At 39.7% G+C, this 22458-nt stretch overlaps 1 protein-coding gene and 1 non-coding gene across 2 annotated transcripts in view; both read right to left on the reverse strand.

Annotated features, from left to right (window-relative positions):
• LOC129400447 (U6 spliceosomal RNA) lies at positions 1–104 on the reverse strand. The gene has a single exon (XR_008627688.1). It is a non-coding gene; the product is annotated as a U6 spliceosomal RNA (small nuclear RNA).
• Positions 105–912: 808 nt separating this feature from the next.
• Positions 913–22458, reverse strand: part of CFAP210 (cilia and flagella associated protein 210) — a 30484-nt gene continuing 8938 nt past the window's right edge. The window contains exons 3-9 of the mRNA XM_004601351.2: positions 22210–22383; positions 21036–21226; positions 18866–19022; positions 13475–13614; positions 10288–10480; positions 8517–8681; positions 913–1349 (exon numbers count right to left, since the gene is read on the reverse strand). Of these exons, the coding sequence (XP_004601408.2) occupies positions 1008–1349; positions 8517–8681; positions 10288–10480; positions 13475–13614; positions 18866–19022; positions 21036–21226; positions 22210–22383 (1362 nt within the window). The 3' untranslated portion in view covers positions 913–1007. The remainder of the gene's footprint in view (positions 1350–8516; positions 8682–10287; positions 10481–13474; positions 13615–18865; positions 19023–21035; positions 21227–22209; positions 22384–22458) is intronic.

Below are 22458 nucleotides of genomic sequence, written 5' to 3' on the forward strand. Positions count from 1 at the left end.
TTTAATATGGAACGCTTCACGAATTTGCGTGTCATCCTTGCGCAGGGGCCATGCTAATCTCTGTATCGTTCCAATTTTAGTATATGTGCTGCCGAAGCGAGCACTACATAATCATTTTAAAAATAATTGAAAATGTTAAGCATCGAATAAGGTAACATACATAAATTTCTGCTGGAAAATGCTTTGGAATATTATTCATGATACCTGATACAACAGGGATGAGCCTTGAAAATATTGAATGAAGTAAGCTAAAAGTCCAAATCCATACCCCCAGTATGAATCTATTTCTCTGAACTCTCACAAACAGACAAATCCATCGAGGCAAAGTAGGCTAGTGGTTTCCATGGCTATGATGAGAGGAAGAAATGAGTGACACTTAAATAGGTGCAGGATTTTTATTTGGCACAATGGGAAGGTGGTGGAAAGGTTATGTGATTTTCCACAATAAAAGTGCCAGTGAAAACTTTTAAATGGGTAAAACCACACGTTGTATATAATATATTTATCTGTTGCTGCTTTGGAGCCATACTTGGTACTCAGAGGCTACTCCTGGTTCAGTGCCTGTGGGGTCACTCCCAGTGGTGCTGGGACTAAAACCTGGCCTCCGTGAATAGTATACACTTAGGGTCTTTGAGCTCCCTCCCACCTTTCAGTGTATTTTATTAAGGAGAGGGCTGGTGAGATAGAATAGCAGATAGGATGGTAGAGCTTTGCATGCCCCAGCTGACACTGGTTCAAATCAACAACATCACACATTGTCCCCCGAACACCACCAGAAGTGACCCCTGAGCTCAGAGCCAAGAGTAAACCCTTAGCAGCACAGAAATGCACCCCCCACACCAAAAAAATAAACAGAATCTGAATTAACTTTGGGTGGTGAAGAATCAGAACAGACATTATAATAATGAGCAGCTTTATTAACAAATTATAAGCATATAATCCTCTTACACTTGTAGATCATATGTTAGCTACAAATTAGTCTTCTGAATCTTAAAAATAAACTTGTTCTACCATATAAAACCTAGCCTTCCTTTGGATTTTTTAAAATTATATTTTGAGCCCTGAGAGTTATAAAAAGGGAGCTGAACTCCAGTAGCATCATTTGCCTGATAGCTGGGTCTTAATCCAGCTCTGTCTGCAAGAATTGGTCCATGGCCACCTCCAGATCCTTCTTGTACAGCTTTTACAAGAGGGTAAATATATTTATTTGTTGATTCAGCCTCAGATTTAATTACTTCTCTGGCATAATTCTGAAATTCTTTCTCCTTTTCATTCATAAGAGCATTAGTATCTTGCCAGTACTCTATTTCTGCTTGTTTTGCTAGTTTTGATTTCAACTTATTTTTGGCCTATTTGGGAAAGAAAGGAAAATTTTATGTTAGTAAACAAGTTAAACTTCTTAAGTACACAAAATGGTTAAGATTCTAAATATCTTTTTCTAAACTTAATGATCGTGTACAAGCTCTGACTTCAAAATATATCTCAGAAATTCCCACACTTGGTACCAGCTAGGCTCAGGGTCACTCACCACTCACTGACGCTGCCCTTAATGGCCAAATATGATACTACTTCCAAGAAACAATAGAACAAAACAGTTCAAGCATGACATTTAGATAAAAATCAACCAAACTGACCAAGTCTGTTTTTATAATTTATAAGATACTGATTTTGGCTAAAAAGAAAAAGTATTTTAGGGAAATAAGATATAGTTTTCATGATAAGTTTATCATGAAAAGTTCTCTGAAGACTTCATTACTGCATCAGAAGGAATACCAAATCAACACTTTTTCACTTCTTGTATTTAAAAATTTAGGCAATAATCATTACAATCATAGGAAGTGAGACAACAGTCATGTGCATGCTAACGAAAGTATACAAGCAGTACATCAGGGAACGTCCTGCCAAAATGTGCACTTGAAACTGACAAGAACCACATGAAATACAGGAATTAACTAGGTACCCAACCAGCAAAAACTCAGTAATAATTCTAAAAGATAAGAAACAGATTCTTTTAAATACTTTGTAAGAATTAACGAATAAAAGATTATTAATCAAATTGAGAAGGCAGACCTTATTTGATCCTGATTCAAACAGCAAATTTTAAAATTACATTCATGAGGCACTTTGGGAGAAATTAAAATGTTAATTGAATGTTTATTATGGATGTGATGATGGAATTTTGATAGTTAATTTCAGTAGTTTTTGAAAGATAATGCAAAATTATATTTGGGATTTGCTTCAAACTAATAGGCCACATCTTTCTATAATGATTCCATTGAGCCTGGACATTTCTCCTCAGAAAACAATTTTGTTTATGCAAATATTTTATATTTTAATTTGCATATTTTTTGTGGTACCAGGGATTGAACCCAGGGCCTTACACATGCAAGCCAAGTACTCTGACACTGAGCCACATCACCTAAGAAAACAAATTTATTATTAAAAATTATTAAAAGGTCTGAAGATACAGTTCACAGAAGTGGAGTACAGACTCGGCATATTTGAGGGCCCAACTTGGTATATAGAACCACGTGGCTCCCTTGACCATGGGTATCGCCCTGGTTGGTGCTAGCACTACCAGCACAGTATTGTCAGGCCGGCCCAGCACTGTTGGCCGGAGGATTGCCAGGAGTGGTCCAGGACACCCCCACCCCACCCCACCCAGCACCAAGAGCAGTAGTAGGTGACCACGTGCAAACAATTACCTGAGAAGTGGATGGTATTTTTGTTTGTTTTCCTGAGAGACTGCTATTAGTAAGAAGTGCAAGTTTAACCTTCCAGCTCAGGTGGTGATACAGATTAGATAGTGATGGCAGATTCCATTTGGGTATAGTGACAAAGCAACTAGAAATTTAAGAAATTTCTAGAAGTGAGAGCATTAGAAAGGATAATCAAGTCATTGTCTGTAGAAATCCTTTGCTTAATTTCGACACACTGACACAGGTGACCTGAGGGGAGCTCAGTAAGAGGTAAAAAGTTAAAAAGGAAATGGTGAATTTGATGTTCTTTGGAATAACATCTTTAACTCACAAGTGCATGTGCAATGGGGTTTTAAAAATCATTACTGGTTTAGGGTGCATGGACTTCAACTATGCCCACATTAGTGGTTGACTATCAAATGCTGACCCATACAGTCAAGAACCCTATGTAACCAGGAATTATAAAAAATATGCATTGAGATTATCAGAGACTTCCTAATATGGTAAAGAGGAATTTATAGCTTAATTCCTCGGAAAGCAATTTCTAGTAAAAGAAGCAGCAACAATTCTTAGGACAAAACAGATTCTACAACATATTCAATACAATGTCAGGTTTTTAACAAAAACCTGCTAAGTAACAGGAAAGTATTCTATTTTTAATTTTTTTTCTTTTTGGGTCACACCCGGCGATGCTCAGGTGTTACTCCTGGCTCTGCAGTCAGGAATTACTCCTGGCAGTGCTCAGGGTACCATATGGGATGCTGGGAACCGAACCTGGGTCGGTCGTGTGCAAGGCAAACACCCTACCCACTGTGCCATCGCTCCAGCCCCCAGGAAAGTATTCTAATGCTGTTCTCAGAGGGAAAATAAGTTCAATGGGAAAAAAGATCACTGAGTAGAACCATATATTGAATGATCAGATTTCAGAACAGCTATTCTGAATATATTCAATGAGTTAAAAGAAATGTTCTCAGAATGAGTGAATAGGGAATCTAAACAAAGTAAGTTTAAAGGAGAAGCCAATGACAGTTGTAAATATGAAAATTCAGTAATTGAAATGAAAAAGTGTACTAAGAGTAAGTTCAACATTAGAATAAGGATTTGAAGGTATATCAATAGAAATGATCTCCCCTGAATACTGGATAACCTTACTCCTATTCATAATATTAAGAAATATAGAAAGGGAGGGGCCAGAGAGGTAGAACAGGCGGTAGGCACCCCATAGGTCTGATCCCCAGTAACCCATATGGTCCTCGCAGCACAGATCCTGGAGGAACCCCTGAGCACTGCCGGGTATGGCCCAAAACCAAAAAAACAAAAGGAACATAGCAAGAGAGTAGACTATGACCAATGAACCCTGCCTGAGATTCTATAAACAGGACTGAGGCGGCCAGGAGAAAGTGGAGGGAAAAGAGCCTTGCATTCGTGGTGTGCAGGGGAATAGTGCACTCTGCCGGTGGGTGTGGGGTACTAACATATCAATAAAAAGTTTTTAAAAAGAAATTGCTCCACCTGAATGGGGAAAAAGATTGATGAAAAATAGAGCCTCAGGAATCTGTAGTGTAATATCAAATGTGTCCGTGTATATGTAAATATGGCCCCTGACAAAAACAAACTGCAAAGAGAAGCTGGAATTTGTTTTTGAAGAAATAAATGTCCAGTGGCTGGAGTGATAGTAAAGCAGGTAGGTGTCTGCCTTGCATGCGGCTGACCCAGGTTTGATTTCCAGCATTCCATATGGTCCCCCAAGTCCCTGAGTGCAGAGCCAGGAATAACCCCGGAGCATTGCAAGAAAGAGAAAGGGGGGTGTGTGGAAGGGAAAAGAGAGAGAAAATATGGAAGAAAAGAAAAAAAGGTCCAGATGTCCAGTTAGTTACAGCATAGCCTCACATGCATAAAACCACAGTGTGAAGGCCTGGTAGCACTAAGATAGAAATAGTGCAAAATTTCCCACATTTGTCTTTTATTAAGTCAAATGTCCAAGAAGTATCACAGTCTCCAGATAGGATAAACACAAGGAAAACACGTTTTTGCTAATCTGCTAAAAGCCAGAAATAGAGAAAATCTTAAAACCAGAAAGAGAAAAATGGCACCTCACACACAGGAAACCAACGATGTGATGAATATTTCTGATATTAAACAGTAAAGGCCAGTAGATCATGGAATAACATTCATTAAAAATGGTATCTAATGATTTTATATCCAGTAAGATGAAAGCAAAACGAAGACATTTCCAGAAAAATAAAGTGAAAGAAATTGTGCTATAAGACATGCTAAAGGAAATCTTAAGACTGGGCTAAAATAGACAAGAAGCAAAGAAAGTTGTTCAACATAATTCACTATTAAAGAAATGCAAGTGAAAACCACAATGAAATGCCACTTTACATCCATTAAGATAACTCCTGTAGAGAAAAACAGTAACAGGCCCCAAAACAAGTGAGGGGAATTTAAAGAAATGGGACAAATGTAGTCACTGTAGAATTGTGCATTGTCCTCTCAATAAATTGAATATAAGGGCCTGAACAATAGTACAGAGGTAGTAAGGTGTGAGGGTGTGCCTTGCACACAACTGGCTGGGTTTAGATCCCAGCATCCCCTAAGGTCCCCCAAGTCTGCTAGGAGTGATTTCTGAATGCAAAGCCAGGAGTTGTCCCTGAGCATCGCTGGAAAAAAATTGAATACAGATGTGCCCTGTGATCTAGCACTTCCACTCTGGGTATATAAACAAAAGACCTCAAAGCAGGAACTGGAAAATTCTGCATCTTCATGGCATATTTGTAGTAGTAAAGGATGGAAACCACCCAAATGTCTATTCATGTGTACATGATAAGCAAAGTTAAATACAGTATTTACAAACAGTGGAATATTATTCAGCCTCATTAAGGAAAAACACCTCTAATATTTGCAGACATTATGCTATGCTAAAAAAGACATACACAGGGGCTGGGGTGTGGCTCGGTGGCAGAGCACATGCCTCATATGTGGGACTTGGATTTAATCTGTAGGAACCCCCCTGAAGATAAGGCAAACATGAAAGGACAACTTTTGTATGATTCCACTAAAATGAAATACCTGGAAAAATCAAATCATTAGAGACAGAAAGTGATTACCAGGGCCAGGGAGGAAGGGAGAACAGAGTAAAGAGTACAGTTTCAGGATGAAAAAAGTTATGGAGATGGATAATTGTGAGAACTGCACATCAGCGTGAATGTATTTAACCCCCAAGAGCTGTACATTTAAAATAACTAAAACAATTTTAGGATGTGTACACTTAAGTCATGTTAAAAAAAATTGGTTGGCACCTTTTCCAGATGGAGCCCTGGTGACACTGAGCTTCTACTAACACAGCTCCAGTATGTGGGACTGCGATATCTCTCTAAACTATGTGGCCACTCATGCGGCCATGCGACCTTTCCTAATATACAGAAAGTACACTCAGGAATGGCTTCACCACCCCTGAGAGGCCATTATCCCAGAGGCACAGAAACCAATCTCGGAAGGCAGTGGTTGCTGGCAGATATACTCCTGGACTGTGAACTAAGCTACGGCCCCGTGCAGCCCGGGTGGGGGGGAAGGGTTTCCGTCCCTTGGCCTTTTCCCCTATGCGGCAGCATGGCGACCGCCACCAGAACAAATTGGAGAGGTAGGAGCTTGCAGTGATGGGTTGCGTGGGGAATCTTGCGATGGGGGGAGGGGGGGTTGCAGAACCAGCCCTGCCTCCTGCCCAAATGAGACCCCGAACAGTTGCCCATGAACAGCTCCTCCACTCCTGAACAGCCATGATCCCAGTGCCACAGAAACCAATCTCGGAATGCAGCGGCTGCTGGCATAAATACCTCTGGACTTAATATCAGAATCCCAAAACTGGGTGGCCGCTTTCGCGACCGTGCAACATCATCTGCTTTTTCTTACTGACAATAGAAAACATACGAACTAATGATGTCATTCCAACAGGTTTGACTGGTGGGGGAAAAACTCCAAATAATGATCGTGAGTTTTCTGTCAAAAATTGAATGTAATCAAAGTAAGGAGAGAGTAAAGTGAAAATCATCTGCCACACAGGCAGAAGGGGAGTGGGAGGGGGGTATGCTGGGGTTCTTGGTGGTGGAACATGTGCACTGGTGAAGGGATGGGTGTTTGAGCATAGTATGACTGAGACTTGATCCTAAAAGCCTTGTAACTGTTCTCACGGTGACTCGATTAAAAAAACTATTAAAAAATAAATAAAATAAATTTGTTGGGTCTTAGCAATAGTACAGCAGGGAAGCCATTTGCTTTGTGCACGGCCAACCTGGGTTCAATCCTTGGCATCCCATATGATCCCCAAGCACTGCCAGGAGTAATTCCTTCATGCAGAGCCAGGAGTGACCCACCCCTAAGGGTTGCTGGGTATGATCCGGAAAAGGCAAACTAAAACAAAATAAAAAATTGGTTAAAGCTAACAATGAAACAGAGGTAGGGTGCTTGCCTTGCATTTCGCTGACCCAGGTTTGATCCCAGCATCCTATACAGTCACCTGAGCACTGCCAGGATTGATTCCTGATCTCAGAGCCAGGGATAACCCCTAAGCACTGCTAGGTATTGCCCAAATGCCAATTAATTATTTAAAATTAACAATAAATACATAAAACAAAATTTCATTATCATCATCATCATCATCATCATCATCCCGTTGATCATTTTTCTCGAGCAGTCTCAGTAACGTCTCCATTTTCCCTAGCCCTGAGATTTTAGCAGCCTCTCTTTACTCATCCTTCCCAATGGTGCCGCATTGGAGGCTCTTTCAGGGTCAGGGGAATGAGACCCATCATTGTTACTGGTTTGGGCATATGAATACTCCATGGGGAGCTCGCATAGTATTTTTATCACGTGATAAATTAAAATTTATCAATTTTAATTGAGAAAACTGGCACTGCCACTGTGATCCTGGCACCACATCTGAGGACACAAACCTGGGACATGGCAACAACAACAAAACTACAAAGGGAAGGAAAGGAAGAAACACAATAAGTTTGCAATTTTTCAGTTAAGTTTTTAATTAACCCTGTTAGCTACTTGTCAAAAGGTCTGATACCACGGCACTACCACGTGCCAGTGAGGGGGCAGCCAGTGGAAACAAGGGAGTGGAGGCCTGTGTCCCTGCGTGCACTGCTGGTTGGAACAGGTAGTGGTACAGCTGTTTTGGAAAACAGGTTTTAGAAACATCTGGCTGGATCCCAGGGTGTTTTTTATTTCTCTTTGGGTCACACCTGGCAATGCACAGGGGTTACTCCTGGCTCTGCACTCAGGAATTACTCCTGGTGGTGCTCAGGGGACCATAGAGGGTGCTGGGAATCAAACCCGGGTAGGCCGCATGCAAGGCAAACGCCCTACCTGCTGTGCTATCACTCCAGCCCCTAGATCCCAGTTTTGCCAGACTATGCTTTGAAAACTGACACCCTCACTCACCCCAAAGCTGCTGACTATGTGACTCCCCAGGTAATATAATCCGTTTAGAATTTTAAAGAGAAGTAAAGTGCGATGAACATCATGACCTACCCACATGCATTTGTATTTTCCTTAATGTCTACTGAAGCACAGTCTACACTAAAGATAATTTGTTGTGAAAAGTGACAAATCTACCATGAGGACTCCAATACTGATAAAAATATAGACTAGTTTGTCATATTTTTAATATATCTTCTTGTGTCATAATCATAAAAACTATCTGACCTTCCTCAACCAAGGCAACTGCTTGGGAAAGAAATTTTTCATTACAGGAGTTCTTCATTACATTATTTAGTGTTGAATCAGGTTGAAACATTTAAAGATACTTACAATATGCTGAATATGGGCCTCTTGAATATCTCTACGTTCTTTGGCAGCTTTGAGTTTTTTCTCCTTTTCATGCTCATGGAAAATCTGATCTGCTTTCTTCATGGCTAGCATGTGTTCTTTATCCTCTATTTTTCTTAGTCTTTCTTGTTCCTCTTTATTTTTTATCTAGATGATCAAAAAGCAAAGAAGACTACTAAAACCAGTTTTCAGCAACAATGTTCCCTTATGATGCACACAGTTAGACAGGAGCAAGGCCAGCACAGTCCCAAGGGGCCAGTGTACTTTTTTTCCTATTTTCTAAAGATCAGGAAACACCTAATAAAAATGCAAGTAAAATGTTATTGGTCTTAAAAGGAAAATTACAGGAAGAGAAAAAAAATAACAAGGAAAATCTTTGAAAATATAACTGGCTAACAACATTTGTAAAACTTTTCAGTTGAGATGTTAGAACTACAGGGGCTGGAGCGATAGCACAGCGGGTAGGGCATTTGCCTTGCATGTCACCGACTCGGGTTCGAATCCCAGCATCCCATATGGTCCCCAAGCACCACCAGGAGTAATTCCTGAGTGCAGAGCCAGGAGTAACTCCTGTGCATCACCGGGTGTGACCCAAAAAGAAAAAAAAAAAAAAGAAATGTTAGAACTGCAGCCATGTAGATTAATTTTTTTGGCTTTTTGGGGCACACCCAGTGATACACAGGGGTTACTCCTGGCTCATGCACTCAGGAATTTACTCCTGGTAATGCTCGGGGGACCATATGGGATGCTGGGAATCGAACCCTGGTCAGCCGTGTGCAAGGCAAAGACACTACCCACTCCAGCCCCTCATGTAGATTACTATCGCTCCAGCCCCTCATGTAGATTACTTTTGAAGGACTAATATGGAAATGGGAAGCAGAGATACGGTTAAGCAGTAGAATACATGCTTTGTATCTGTGAGGCCCCAGGATTTGACCCCCAGCACAACAAACAAACAAAAACCCTGATATGGAAATACAGAAATATAACTTTCACTTGGTGTGTCTTAATAGTATTCAAATGGAAAGTATATTAAATGGGGGCCAGGGACATAAGTCAGAATCTAGGGCACATGTCTCACATGCACAGGGACTCTAGTTTAAATCCCAGCACCACATGGCCCCAGAGCACCACTGGGTGTGACCCACCCTGATTGCCCCCAACACCATCAAGCCTAGACATGAACTTAGAATTCCTATGGCCTCTGAGTGCTGCTTGGGCCCCTCCCCCTCAAAAGTATGTAGCATTGTAGCACTGTCGTCCCATTATTCATCGATTTGCTCGAGCGGGAAATATGCCCTCAAAAGTACACAAAGAAAAAACATTGTATTTAATATTATTATGAAATAAATTATTACTCTGCATTTATAAATATTTCATTTGACAGTCACATTTTATTTACTTATTTTTGCTTTTGGGATCACATCCGGCTATGCACAGGGGTTACTCCTGGCTCATACACTCAAGAATTACTCCCAGCGGTGCTCGGGGGACCGTGTGCGATGCTGGGAACCCAACCTGAGTTGGCCGAATACAAAGCAAACGCCCTACCCACTGTGCTATCGCTCCAGCCCACATTCACATCTTTTGTTAGAACTACAGAACTGTTTCCAAGACTGCAGAAAGATTATTTGTTCACTGTTTTTCAAATCTCTACTAATTTTTTGTGAGAAAGGTTTTTTGTGAGAAAGGGAGTGGAAACTCTAGGGGTAAGAGTTTAGGTTTCTGTTTTTTTGTTCATTGAATTGCTTACTGTAATGTCCCTATGTTCTGCAATCGCCTTTAATTCTGCTTCTCTTTGTTCCTGTTTTTCTCGTTCTCTTTTTTCCCATTCAGCGTCAGCTTCTGCAATATCTCTAGCAATAATCAAATCTTCATTGTCAAGTTTTTCCTTCATTCGTGCAACCAGGAAGTTATTTATTCTTTCTCTTCGTTCTTCTTCTAGCCTGTAACAAAATACCCATCACTTGTCAAATATTCATAGATTTATTGTGTAGCCAAGATAAATTAGTCAAGAAAGAATCTCATAGTCTTTTACAAAACTCAAAGAATCCCCATTGGTCCTTATATATGTTGAGTGACTTTTGTATTTTTGTGGTGCTTGGGGTCAATATATACTCCTATGCATATACTCCCAATGCATGTATAGGAGACCATCTAGTGCCAGGAATCATTCCTGCTGCTCCCATGCAAAGCATGCACTCCAGCCCACATATAGACACAAGCATGTGCAAAGCATGCACCCACAACCCTATATTGAATGTTTTAAGTAGATTGCTAAAGTGATTTGTTTTATATTTTAATCTTTATTGAAGTACCATGATTTATAATAATGTTAATGATGGATTCATGCATACATTATTCCAACCACACAGGTACCTCAGTGCCCACTTCCCTTCACCAAGGCCTCAAAGGTTCCTCTCATTCATTACTTTCCCCCTACCTTCAGCTCAGTTTTGTGGAGCAACTCTCCAGTTCTGTTTCTTTTGATATTTGTTGCACCCTTATTATGTATCTTTAAATCTCACCTATGTGAGAAATTGTTCTATCTGTCCCTTTCCTTACTAACTTCATTCAACATGATACCCTCCAGTTGCTTCCATGTAGCAGCAAATTGCGTGATTTTGTCCTTTCTTATAGCTGTATAGTATTCCATCATGCATATATACTGCAATTTCCTGAACTATTCAACCATAATTGGGCACTTGCATTGTTTCGATATCTTGGCCATTGTACTAAGCACTGCGATGAACACAGGGGCACACATATTCTTTCAAGTTAATGTTTTTGTGTTTTTGGAATAGATACTAAAAAGTGGTTTTGCTGGGTCATACAGGAGCTCTATTATTACTTTTTTTTGAGACATTTCCATATTATTTTTCAGAGGTTGAACCAGACAACATTTCAACCAACAGTGAATGAAGGTTTCTTTATCATTGACTAAATTTTGGAGGGCTTTTCTTTTTTTTGTTGTTATTGTTATTTTGTGGCAAAATCCAATAGTGCTTGAAGGCTACTCCTCACTTTGGACTTTTGACTATGTAGCATCAGGAATTGAACCTAGGTCTCCTATATGCAAAGCATGCAATTAATCTGCAAAGCGATTTCTCTGGCCCCTTAAGTGAAAAAATCTTTAAAAATATACTCTTAAATATATATATATATGTATATTTTACTCTTAATATATTTTATAACTCCAAAGGGAACTATACATGTAATATAATCTTGGGTGTGTACGTGTTAAATGTGAAAAAGTGTTAGTTGTATGTATGGAAATGAAGTGTTTACTTTCACATTTCACAATAAAAAATTTTAAAATACTTATTAGCTCCCTTTACTTACTGTGACATTGGAGACTTAGCTTATAAAGCAAATTAAGGATATTTCTTTAAATAAAACCTTAGAAATGCCTAGTAAAAATTATCAAATGCACACTTGAGAGATTTGACTGGTCTCTTTCTCTTTACTATATAAGAGTCTCAAGGTCCCTCTTAAGGCGAGAGCCAAGGATGGATGCCTAGCAATTCATCAATAATAACTATATATTTGTTGAAGGACATTTTTATTGGAAAAATTTGGCCCAAAACTTCTTTTAAAATTAATTTTAGTGGGGCTGGAGTGATAGCACAGCGGGTAGAGCACTTGCGAGACCCAGGTTTGATTCCCAGCATCCCATATGGTCCCCTGAGCACCGCCAGAAGTAATTCCTGAGTGCAGAGCCAGGAGTAACCCCTGTGCATCGCCGGGTGTGACCCAAAAGGCAAATAAAGTAAAATAATATAAAATAAAAATAAGTTGCAGATGACCCAGGTTCGATTCCTCTGCCCCTCTCATAGAGCCCAGCAAGCTACCAAGAGTATTCTGCCTGCATGGCAGAGACTGGTAAGCTACCCGTGGCGTATTCGATATGCCAAAAACAGTAACAAGTCTCACAATGGAGATGTTACTGGTGCCCGCTCAAGCAAATCAATGAACAATGGGACAACAGTGCTACAGTAGAAAATTCACTAATTTCTGGAGTGAATTGGCAAAGCAAGGTGAACAACACCATGAGAATGTTCATGGTAAGTGACCCTGAGGAAACCAGAATCAAATAGACAAAGGACATTTCTGCAAACAAACTAAACTAAACTAAACTAAACTAAGCAAAGGATGATAAATACCATGGAAAGTTAAAAAGTGATATGGGGGATGGGAAGGAAAAAAGGAAGTCTTCTAGAAAATATAACAATTTGTCTTTATTTTAGTACTCTAGAACTGCTATTGACTGGCTCCTATATGCCAAGTGCTATTCCAGGTCCTACATATCAGAGAACAAAACAAAAGCTTTTCATGGAGCTTTCACTGTAGCTGGGGTAAAAAGACTGATGACTGCTCTCTTCTTTCTGAAACTCGGCTCCCTGTCTGTTTCTCTGTTTTTTTCTCCAACTCAGTATACTATTCTTTGATTTTCACAATACCTTCTTTCTCCATGTGACTCTTAAACATAGACTTCCCTCAGGACTATACCACCTTCATTTCTTACCTACCCACTCGAGATTAGTTCACCCATATCCACAGCTTCTACTTACACATGAATGTGTTATAAAGCCATCACTACCCCATACCCTTCTTTTAGAGCAGAGATTCCAGTATCTCCAGCTATCTACCAGACAGATGCCCTAGTTATTCCAAGGGAATCCCAACTCACATGTCCCAAACTTAAATTAAACTTAAATTGTCCCATTCACATATAAAATAAGCCCTTAATTCTCAAAGCAACTCTCATTTCATTTCTGATGTATTTAGTGATGCCAGGGCTCAGACCCAGGACCACATACATAAAAATGAACTTCACTCTTAGTCTTGAGCTAAAGTCCCAACCATAACTTCTGATTTATAAAACACCACTTTAAGACAATAATTTTTTTTTAGTTACATGTACTGTTTTAAAGGCCTACCTTTGTTTTTCAATTTCTTTTTCTAACCCTACTTTTGCAAGATACTTTTTTGTTTTGATAAATCTTCTAATCTTTTCTTCTTCATCTTCTTGCTGCTGTTGTTCTAGAGCTTTAATGATATTTTTATCATTTATATGTTCCTGGAGGAGAGAATGTGTATCAATCACACACACACAAAAAATACCTTTCAGCATACAAGTATCTAATAAGAACTTGCCTAATGGACACAGCTTATTTATTTATTTTTTTATTTATTTATTGCACCCGGCAATGCACTGAGGTTACTCCTGGCTCTTCACTCAGGAATTACTACTGGCGGTGCTCAGGGGACCATATGGGATGCTGGGATTCGAACCCGGGTTGGTTGCATGCAAGGCAAATGCCCTACCCGTTGTGCTATCGCTCCAGCCCGCACAGCTTATTTTTCCCTTGGAAATTTATCCCCTTGAGATAATCCAAATGTGCATTGTTTTATGAATACATGCTTCATTTCACTTTCTTATAGTAACAAAAAATGAAAACTATCTCTAAATATACAATAATAGAGAACTGATTAAACTCTTACTGACACAGTAAGATATAAATAATATGTGAAAATATACATAGCATATTCCAGTTTTCTGGAGTAAATACCAAAGTTTTCTTTGGTGGGGTGGCCAAACCCAGCAATGCTCAAGGGTTACCCTTGGCTCGGCACTCAGGGATCACTCTTTGTGGTGCTCAGGGATCCCATATGAATGCCAAGGGTTGAATACAGGTACAAGGCAAGTGTACTACATGCTGTACTTTCTTTCCAGCCCCAGGAAACATACAAAATTTTAACAGTAGTTACCTCTGAGGTATGAGATTATGGGTGGCTTTTATATATTCTTAATGCTTTCTGTATTTCTTTTCAAAGATCTCATTTCTTTAGAAATAATGAGAAAAATCACATTAAGCAATACCATTTCATTAACCGTTGGACTAGTTTAGAGTTACATGAGATACAAATCAAAAGATATTTAAAAGATATACTTTATGTAAAATATCCTGCTAGGGTCAGCCTGGTGCCTGTCCAAGTATAGCCCCTGGCAGCCACTTCTTCCACAATCCAAAATTGCCACCATGTCCCTTATCAAACCTCACTGAGATATCATCTGCTGAAAATTTGGGTGTGTGGATTTTGTGACTGAAACCTCCAGGCTTACTCAGGGTCGGGATGAGCTACCTTCCCCCCATCTCCCTGTACTTCCAGTCACATCCACACTCAAAAGCTGCCAACCAGTTAAAAAAGCTACTCCAAAAAAATAATAATAAAAATAAATAAATAAATAAATAAATAAATGGGGGCTGGAGTGATAGCACAGTGGGTAGAGCGTTTGCCTTACACGCGGCCGACCCGGGTTCGATCTCCAGCATCCCATATGGTCTCCTGAACAGCTGCTGGGAGTAATTCCTGAGTGCAGAGCCAGGAGTAACCCCTGTGCATCGCCAGGTGTGACCCAAGAATCTAAATAAATAAATAAATAAATAAATAAATAAATAAAAAAGCTAGTCCAGCCTTACCTTCCCAATGGAAATACTTACCACACTGAGCAAACACGATGACCTTTTAGTACCTATATTGCAAAATATCATGCACAAAAGAAGAGAGAGAAAGAAGAAAAGTGCCATCGAGGGAGACTGAGGGTGGGAGGGGGAGGGGACATCATTGATGGGAAATACACTAGTAGAGGGTTGAGTGTTGGATTATTGTATGACTGAAACCCAATCATGAACAGTTTTGTAATGGTCTATATTATGGATATTTAATAAAAAAAAATTTTTTTAAGTCCTGCCTATTCTATACCCTATCTGCCTATTTCTAATTTTTTCCACTGAACTTAAATGCTGTAAAACTTGTTCTTTATCCAGATATTCTTTTTGTATATTTATACTAAAATGTATAAATATATGTCTTGATTAAGTGCTTAATTATTTTTTAAAGAAAAATACAAAACTCTTCTCATATTAGCATACCCTCAATGAGAACACCTGACTGAGCACACAGCCAACCCTGGTTTTATCCCTGACGCCACATAGTCATCATCAGCCGTGGCTCTGGAGGCTCTCAAGCACTGCTGAAGTGGCCCAGGCAATTCTCAGGTCTGCAGGGCTCAAGAAACACCACATCCTTGTACCCTAGATTTGAACTGCAGCCTGGTTGGTAACAAATTGTTGGGAGGAGCCCCTAGGTCTCCTGAGCACAGTCTGAGTGCACCCCTCCACTGGAGAAAAATAGGTAACTATAAACAGGCTGGTGTATCTTATTCCCTTTTATTCATACCCCTCTCTCTTCTTTTATTTCCTAAATAAGACTATTTTACTTCAAAGTAAATAAACACTGTATCACTGTCATCCGTTCATCGACTTACTCGAGTGGGCACCAGTAACGTCTCTATTCCTCCTACCCCTGAGATTTTAGCAGCCTCTCCTTACTCATCTTTCCCAATGATTGGAGTCTCTTTTAGAGTCAAGGGAATGAGACCTATCCTTACTATTCTTGGCATATCGAATACCCATGGGTAGTTTGCCAGGCTCTGCCCGTGTGGGTGGGATATTCTCAGTAGTTTGACGGGCTCTCTGAGGTGTGTGTGTGTGTGTGTGTGTGTGTGTGTGTGTGTGTGTGTGTGTATATATATATATATGCATATATATATTACTATCTATGATTTGTTGCCTACTGTCTGAAGTCCATCAAATATGGTGTGGTAATTATGGAAAATGGGTAGGAAGTATCTTGTAATGTGTCTCCTGGTTCTGAAAGTGGCCTGGAGTGTGGCGGCGCTTACGTAGTGGAGGCCAGCTGGGGCTGGGTCCCTTGGGGCGAGCAGGGTACTCGTTCCCCTCTGGGGTGCCCTGTGTGAAAACAGCCTGGCACAGAGTCCCCCTGAAAATAATAAAATTTAAAAAACCTACATATTTCCTATCTCTATCCACAGAAAAGTGACCAATCCAATATAGGTCACTCCAAGTGCCCAAATTGTGGTTCTTTATTCACATTTAAAAAATTTTTAAATAGGGCTCTTAACATAAATGACCTATATCCAGGGACACAAAAATCAAGATATTGACATTCTGTTACTGTAAGTGGAATCCAATTCAACATGAAAGTTACTATACGAAACATTTAATTCCCCAATGTTTGGGGGTAAGGCTGGACCACATCTGATAGCGCTCAGGGTTCTGTTCAGGCATTTCTCATCACTCCTGATAGTCATTAGGCTCCCCCAACCCCTCGTCACATGCAAACAATATGCAAATTAACAGATGCAAATGAAGGGGGAAATCCCATCAGATCACATAGGAAAGATGAAAATCGTAAGCGACACCATTATTTCTCAGTAGCAATACTGGAAGCACAGGATTATGAGGCCATGAATAAAGAATGCAGATTTGTGAGCTCAGAATTTTATATACAGTAAAACTATAAATCTTAGGTGACAATGACTTTAGGTAAGAAATAAAAAAAAAAAATTACCTCCTGTAAAACGTTTCTTAGGAAGTTACCCAAACACGTCCTGAAGCAAGATTAAGGACTAAACCAACAAGGAAGAAGACATCACATTCAGGAAAGAGGCACTGCCTCTTCAGGCTAGTGGCACAGGACATTCCAGAATGACAGCAGAGAAGCAGCCTAGAGACCACAAGCAGTCTGAAGGAGAGAAGGATGGAAGATTCCAGTACGGGCAGAAACTAAGAAAACCAGTTACAGAGACCATTTCATATTATTTGATTGAAGTTTTATTTCTTTCCTTTTTTGGGGGGTGGTGTTTCTGGGTCACACCCAGCGATGCTCAGGGGTTACTCCTGGCTCTGCACTCAGGAATTACTCCTGGCAATGCTCAGGGCACAATATGGGATGCCGGAGATGGAACCTGGGTAGGCTTCATGCAAGGCAAACACCCTACCTGCAGTACTATCCCTCCAACTTCTTGACTAAAACTTTAAAATCTAGTAGCAGTATATACTTGAGTGACTGATGGAACATATGGGGTAAATGAGGTCTACAGTCATCAAAGCAAATGGAAGAACTATTTTTTTACCATAAAACAATTACGCATGTAAAGAAATATAATCACAGTATATTGCTCAGCAATCCAGAGAATAATATACAAATATAATCCTAGTGACTTAACAAAAATGATGACAATTATTTTAGAGAAAGGAAAGATGAAAAGGTGACTGTCAGAAAAGAATCAAATCTAGCACAGCGGGTAGGGCGTTTGCCTTGCACGCGGCCGACCCGGGTTCAAATCCCAGCATCCCATATGTTCCCCTGAGCACGGCCAGGGGTAATTCCTGAGTGCAGAGCCAGGAGTAACCCCTGTGCATCGCCAGGTGTGACCCAAAAAGCAAAAAAAAAAGAAAAGAGTCAAATCCTCAATTGTAGGGCAAAAAGATATAAAATGTCTAGAATTGATGGGCCAGAGAGAAAAAAAGAGTACAGCTGGTAGTATATTTGCCTTGTATGCGGCTGACCTCATTCAATCCCTGGCATCCCATATGGGTGTGGCCCCCAAACCAAACCAAAACAAAAGTCTAGAACTAAAAAATCAAGATATAGATCTTTAAAAATCAACATGTATTTTTAACTATAAACTTTAGGTTATTTACATTTTAATTGTAAATAATCTAAAGCATGAGCTAAAATGACTTAGAAGTGGTTTCCTCTGTGAAGCAGAAGGGGTGGAATAAAGGTTTTTGGTGCTATTTGATATTTTAACTGTGCATGTATTACTTAAATAAGACCCTATTTAAGGGGGACAGAGCCAGAGTACAGCAATTAAGGCACTTATCTGAGTTTGATCCCTAGCACCCACATGCTCCCCTAAGTCTGCCAGGAGTGATCCCTGAGTGCAAGCACATTACCCATTATACTATCTCTCTAGGTTCTCATTGTCTTCACTTTTTCCTGTTCATGCATAAGATCACATCCATGAAAAACTGTAGCTACCCCAAATGTGTAGTCTCTTAGAAATAAAACTTAATAGTTATTAGTTTTCTACTTTACTATTATTTCTAAAAAAAACAAACAAAACAAAACAAAAAAAACCACTAAAAAGTTAGGCACTAACAGACCTTAGGTGGGAGTGTTAAGGAAGCACTATAATTTCAAAACTATACTATGGAAACTTGGAAACCACATTACCTCTATCAATATGAAAACCAAAGCCAGGGCCAGGGAGATAGTACAAAAGGTACTATTATATGTATGCCTTTCATGGTTTCCTGAGTCTACCAGGAGTGGTCCCTGAGTGCAGGGCCAGGAGTAAGCCCAGGTATGAGGTTACTTAAAAAAAAAAAAAGAAAAGAAAAGCCAAAGTTAGGTACTTTGACCATTCTTTGTAGAGATGCTGATTTTTAACTTACAAAAAACAGTCTCCTGTTCTCAGCAATCTTTTCTCTTTTCTTTTCTTTATTTTTCTCTATTTCAATTTCATATAATGCATGCTGCCGCTTTATTTCCTCAGCTTCCTTTTCTTCATATTTTTTTCTTACTTCTTCTTCCTCTTCACGTTCTCTTATTCTGAAGCAAAACATCATTAAAATTGAGAACAAACTAAAACCCAGGTTATGTGTCTATGGTGGAACCACCCAAACCAAGGAAGCCATGGGGAGAGGTAGGGGGCACTCACCAGCAATTCTCAGTCAGTGAGGCCAGTGGTCTAAGGATGCAATATTGCTTGGGCACTGCCATGCTGGTGAGAACTCAGGACATTCTGGCAGTGACAGGGCCACCAGGGCTGCACCCAGCAATGACTGGGGGACCATGTACTGCTGAGGATCAAAATTGGTTCAGGGTATGCTAGGTATATGCTCTAACCACCAAATTATCTCCTGGTTCCATAATCCTTTTTTAACTTGGTTTTTGGGCCACACCCAGCAAAGCTCATGGTTACTTTTGGCTCTGCACATAGGAATAACTTCTGGCGGCGCTTGGGGGACCATATAGGATGCTAAGGATCAAACCTGGGTTGGTTTTGTGTAAGGCAAGTGCCTCACCCACTGTACAGTCTATCCTCTGCACACAGCTCAAGCCTATTCGTCTATACATCTCTGCCAGTCATCTAATAGTGCAAGCTGTTCCAGTGCCACCCTCCCTATTTTTTCCCCAATTGGGTCAACACAGGTTAAAATCAACAACCTACTTAATCTTTCATTCATATATACAAAGTAAATTTAAAAATTGGTGTATGTGTGGGAATCTCCCAAGTGGTGGTCAGGAAACCTCAGGGGATCACTCCGGTTGGCCAGCAGTTCAATGCGAGGGCCTAGAATCCAAGGTTACATTACTGCTCAGGCCTCATGGTACCATCAGAAGTGATCCCTGAGCAAAGGGCCAGATGTACTCCCTGAGCACTGCTAGATGCTTCAAAGCAATATACAGAAGCTCTCAAAAAAAAGAAGTCTCAAAAGTACAGTGATTTAAAAAACCAGTAACAGTTTTCTATGATGGGTTAGGATTTCTTTCTCATGCCCCACTCCTAGAGGAGTCTATTTCTCTGCTCCACTCAGGTTAAGTATGGCTTGCTTTAGGCTCACGGTAAGGCAGAGCTTTTTCTTTGACCTTTAACAACAGAATGTTGAGGGTAGCAACATTCTCACAAACTTGGCTCATTCTTTGCATGTCTGCCAGTATCATGGAAAATGTTTCACTCGGAAGATTGCTTCTTTTTAACCTGGACTTGACTCAGAATGAATATGCAGGTAGCACATCAGCGCTCTCCCACAGCAACAGAGCAAACTCAACCAGCCCTGGGTCTGAAGAGCTTTTAAGGAAATGCTACAGTGCTACAGGCAAATCCGGAGAACTAAAAAAGTAGTGACTCCCAGGGTAGGGGAATAATGAGAGGTGACAACTAATAGGACTGTTTCTCTGGGGTTAATAAAAAGCTTCTGGAATTAGATCGTGATGACAATGAAAATCCTAAAATCATTAAAGAATATATATTTTATTGTTGCTGTTATTTTTTTGAGCCAAACCCGGCATTGCTCAGGGTTTACTTCTGGCTCTGCACTCATCATTCCTGGTGGAGCTGGGGGGACCATATGGGAAGCCAGGGATTGTACTAGAGTCCATCACATGCAAGGTAAGTACCCTACCAACTGTACTAATGCTCCAGCCCCTAAAATATATATACTTTAATTGGGTAAATTGCTTGAGATGTAAGTTATATCTCAAAAAAACAAAAAACAATGTTTATACAAACACATATACACAAATATTTATTGCCAATTCAATCAGGGCAGGAGAGAATAAGAAAAAGAGGGGCAAGGAGTAAATGAAAATAAAATAAACTAAAAAGCTATTTGGTCAAGTTCAACTTAGGTTATTCAGGCAACAGTTGCCTGTGAAGTAAATGTTCATTGTTGAATGTCATTAGCATATCATTATGCAGGATTACAGTGACATTAGTAACTAGTATCTTGCTTCTATAACCAGGTTAAAAGATATATTCATATCTCTTATGTGTATATTTGTAAAATGAATATCAATAAAATGAATACATTTTTTAAAACATAATTTGCGTATACATACTGTTTTAATTGGTCAAGGGCAAGAGCTATTCTATCTCTTTGTCGTTTTTCTTCTCTTTCTTTTTCTTCTTTAAAAGCTTTTTCGCTGAGTATCAATTGTTCCTCCCATTTTTTATCTGATTTCATTCTGCTCTTTTTGAATTCAATCTGTGCATCCCGTTCTTTCAAAACTCTACTAAGAAGAAGTCCTGACTAAAAAAAAAAAAGTTACAATATTTTAAGAAAATAGTCAAGTTATATATATTAAATATATATATATACAAATATATTTTAAAAATTCAAGAGATGCCTCCACACCCTGTACCAGGCTGAGTCCACCTGGGGTTTCCCAGAGTGGGGCAGGTGAGCAAACCGCCCACCCCAACAGAGCTGCAGCAGCCGAAAACCTCCAGAACTCAATCGCTGCCATGCTCATGGCCAGATCCCACAAGCTAGGGAAAAGCCTCTCACATGAGAATGAGTCTGCTGAAACACTCAGGTAAGCAGGTTTTGTGACCAAAATCTCCAGGCTTGCAAGGAGTCGGGAATAGGCAACCTACCCCCATCTCCCTTTTCTTCTGGGAGCATGGCAGTCATACCCACGAACTCCCTCTGGCACCATATAAGGTCACTAATGATCTAGAGACTCACAACTGAAGAGAGCAACAAGATGCAGAGATGCCTCTGGACCCCAAAGTCATCACCTAGTTAAAAACTTAACTCCAGCTCTATCGCTCTATTTAAAATTTTAGAATTCCTGGAGTGACATCTCATACTCTACCCAACTGATGTACCAAGAGCAGCACACCCATTTGATGGGATGTAAAGTAGAAGGCAACCGATCTCAATCAAAAAATATATATATTAGCACACAAGGCTCAACTTGTAACAACATGTTAGTGATCTCCTTACATAAGGGCTTAAAGGCTCCAAGGTGAGAGATACAATAATCTTCACACACTTTCCTCTAAGGGAAACTTTTTGCATCATTTTCAGTAGATTGTTCATAACAAGCAATACAAAATAAATTATTTAGGACCTGCCTTTGGGGCAGGCTTGGGTGGTGGTGGGAAATTTTGGAATAATAGTGGTGTGAAGGTGTAATGGTAGTAGGATTGGTACTGGAATATTGAATGTAACAAATTATTGAACAACTTAATAAAAATAAATTAAAAAAAAGAAAATCCAAATAGTACATGAAGTTTTTTCACTCTTTCTGTTTGGTAAAATTGATATTGTTTTGCAAGTTCAATGGCTTTTTTCCTTTCGCCTTGTTTGTAAATTTCATCTTCCAAATCAAGAATTTTTCCTTCTGCCTCTAATTCTTCAGCACGCTTCTTTTTCGCTTTAAGATTCTGATCTCTAATTCCCTGTTAAAAGAAAAAGACATTCATCTATTTTCACTTTGAAATTTAATTTTACCAAATTTAACATCATAATGTGGT

Source organism: Sorex araneus, chromosome X, assembly GCF_027595985.1.
Source record: "Sorex araneus isolate mSorAra2 chromosome X, mSorAra2.pri, whole genome shotgun sequence".
Lineage (NCBI taxonomy): Eukaryota > Metazoa > Chordata > Mammalia > Eulipotyphla > Soricidae > Sorex > Sorex araneus.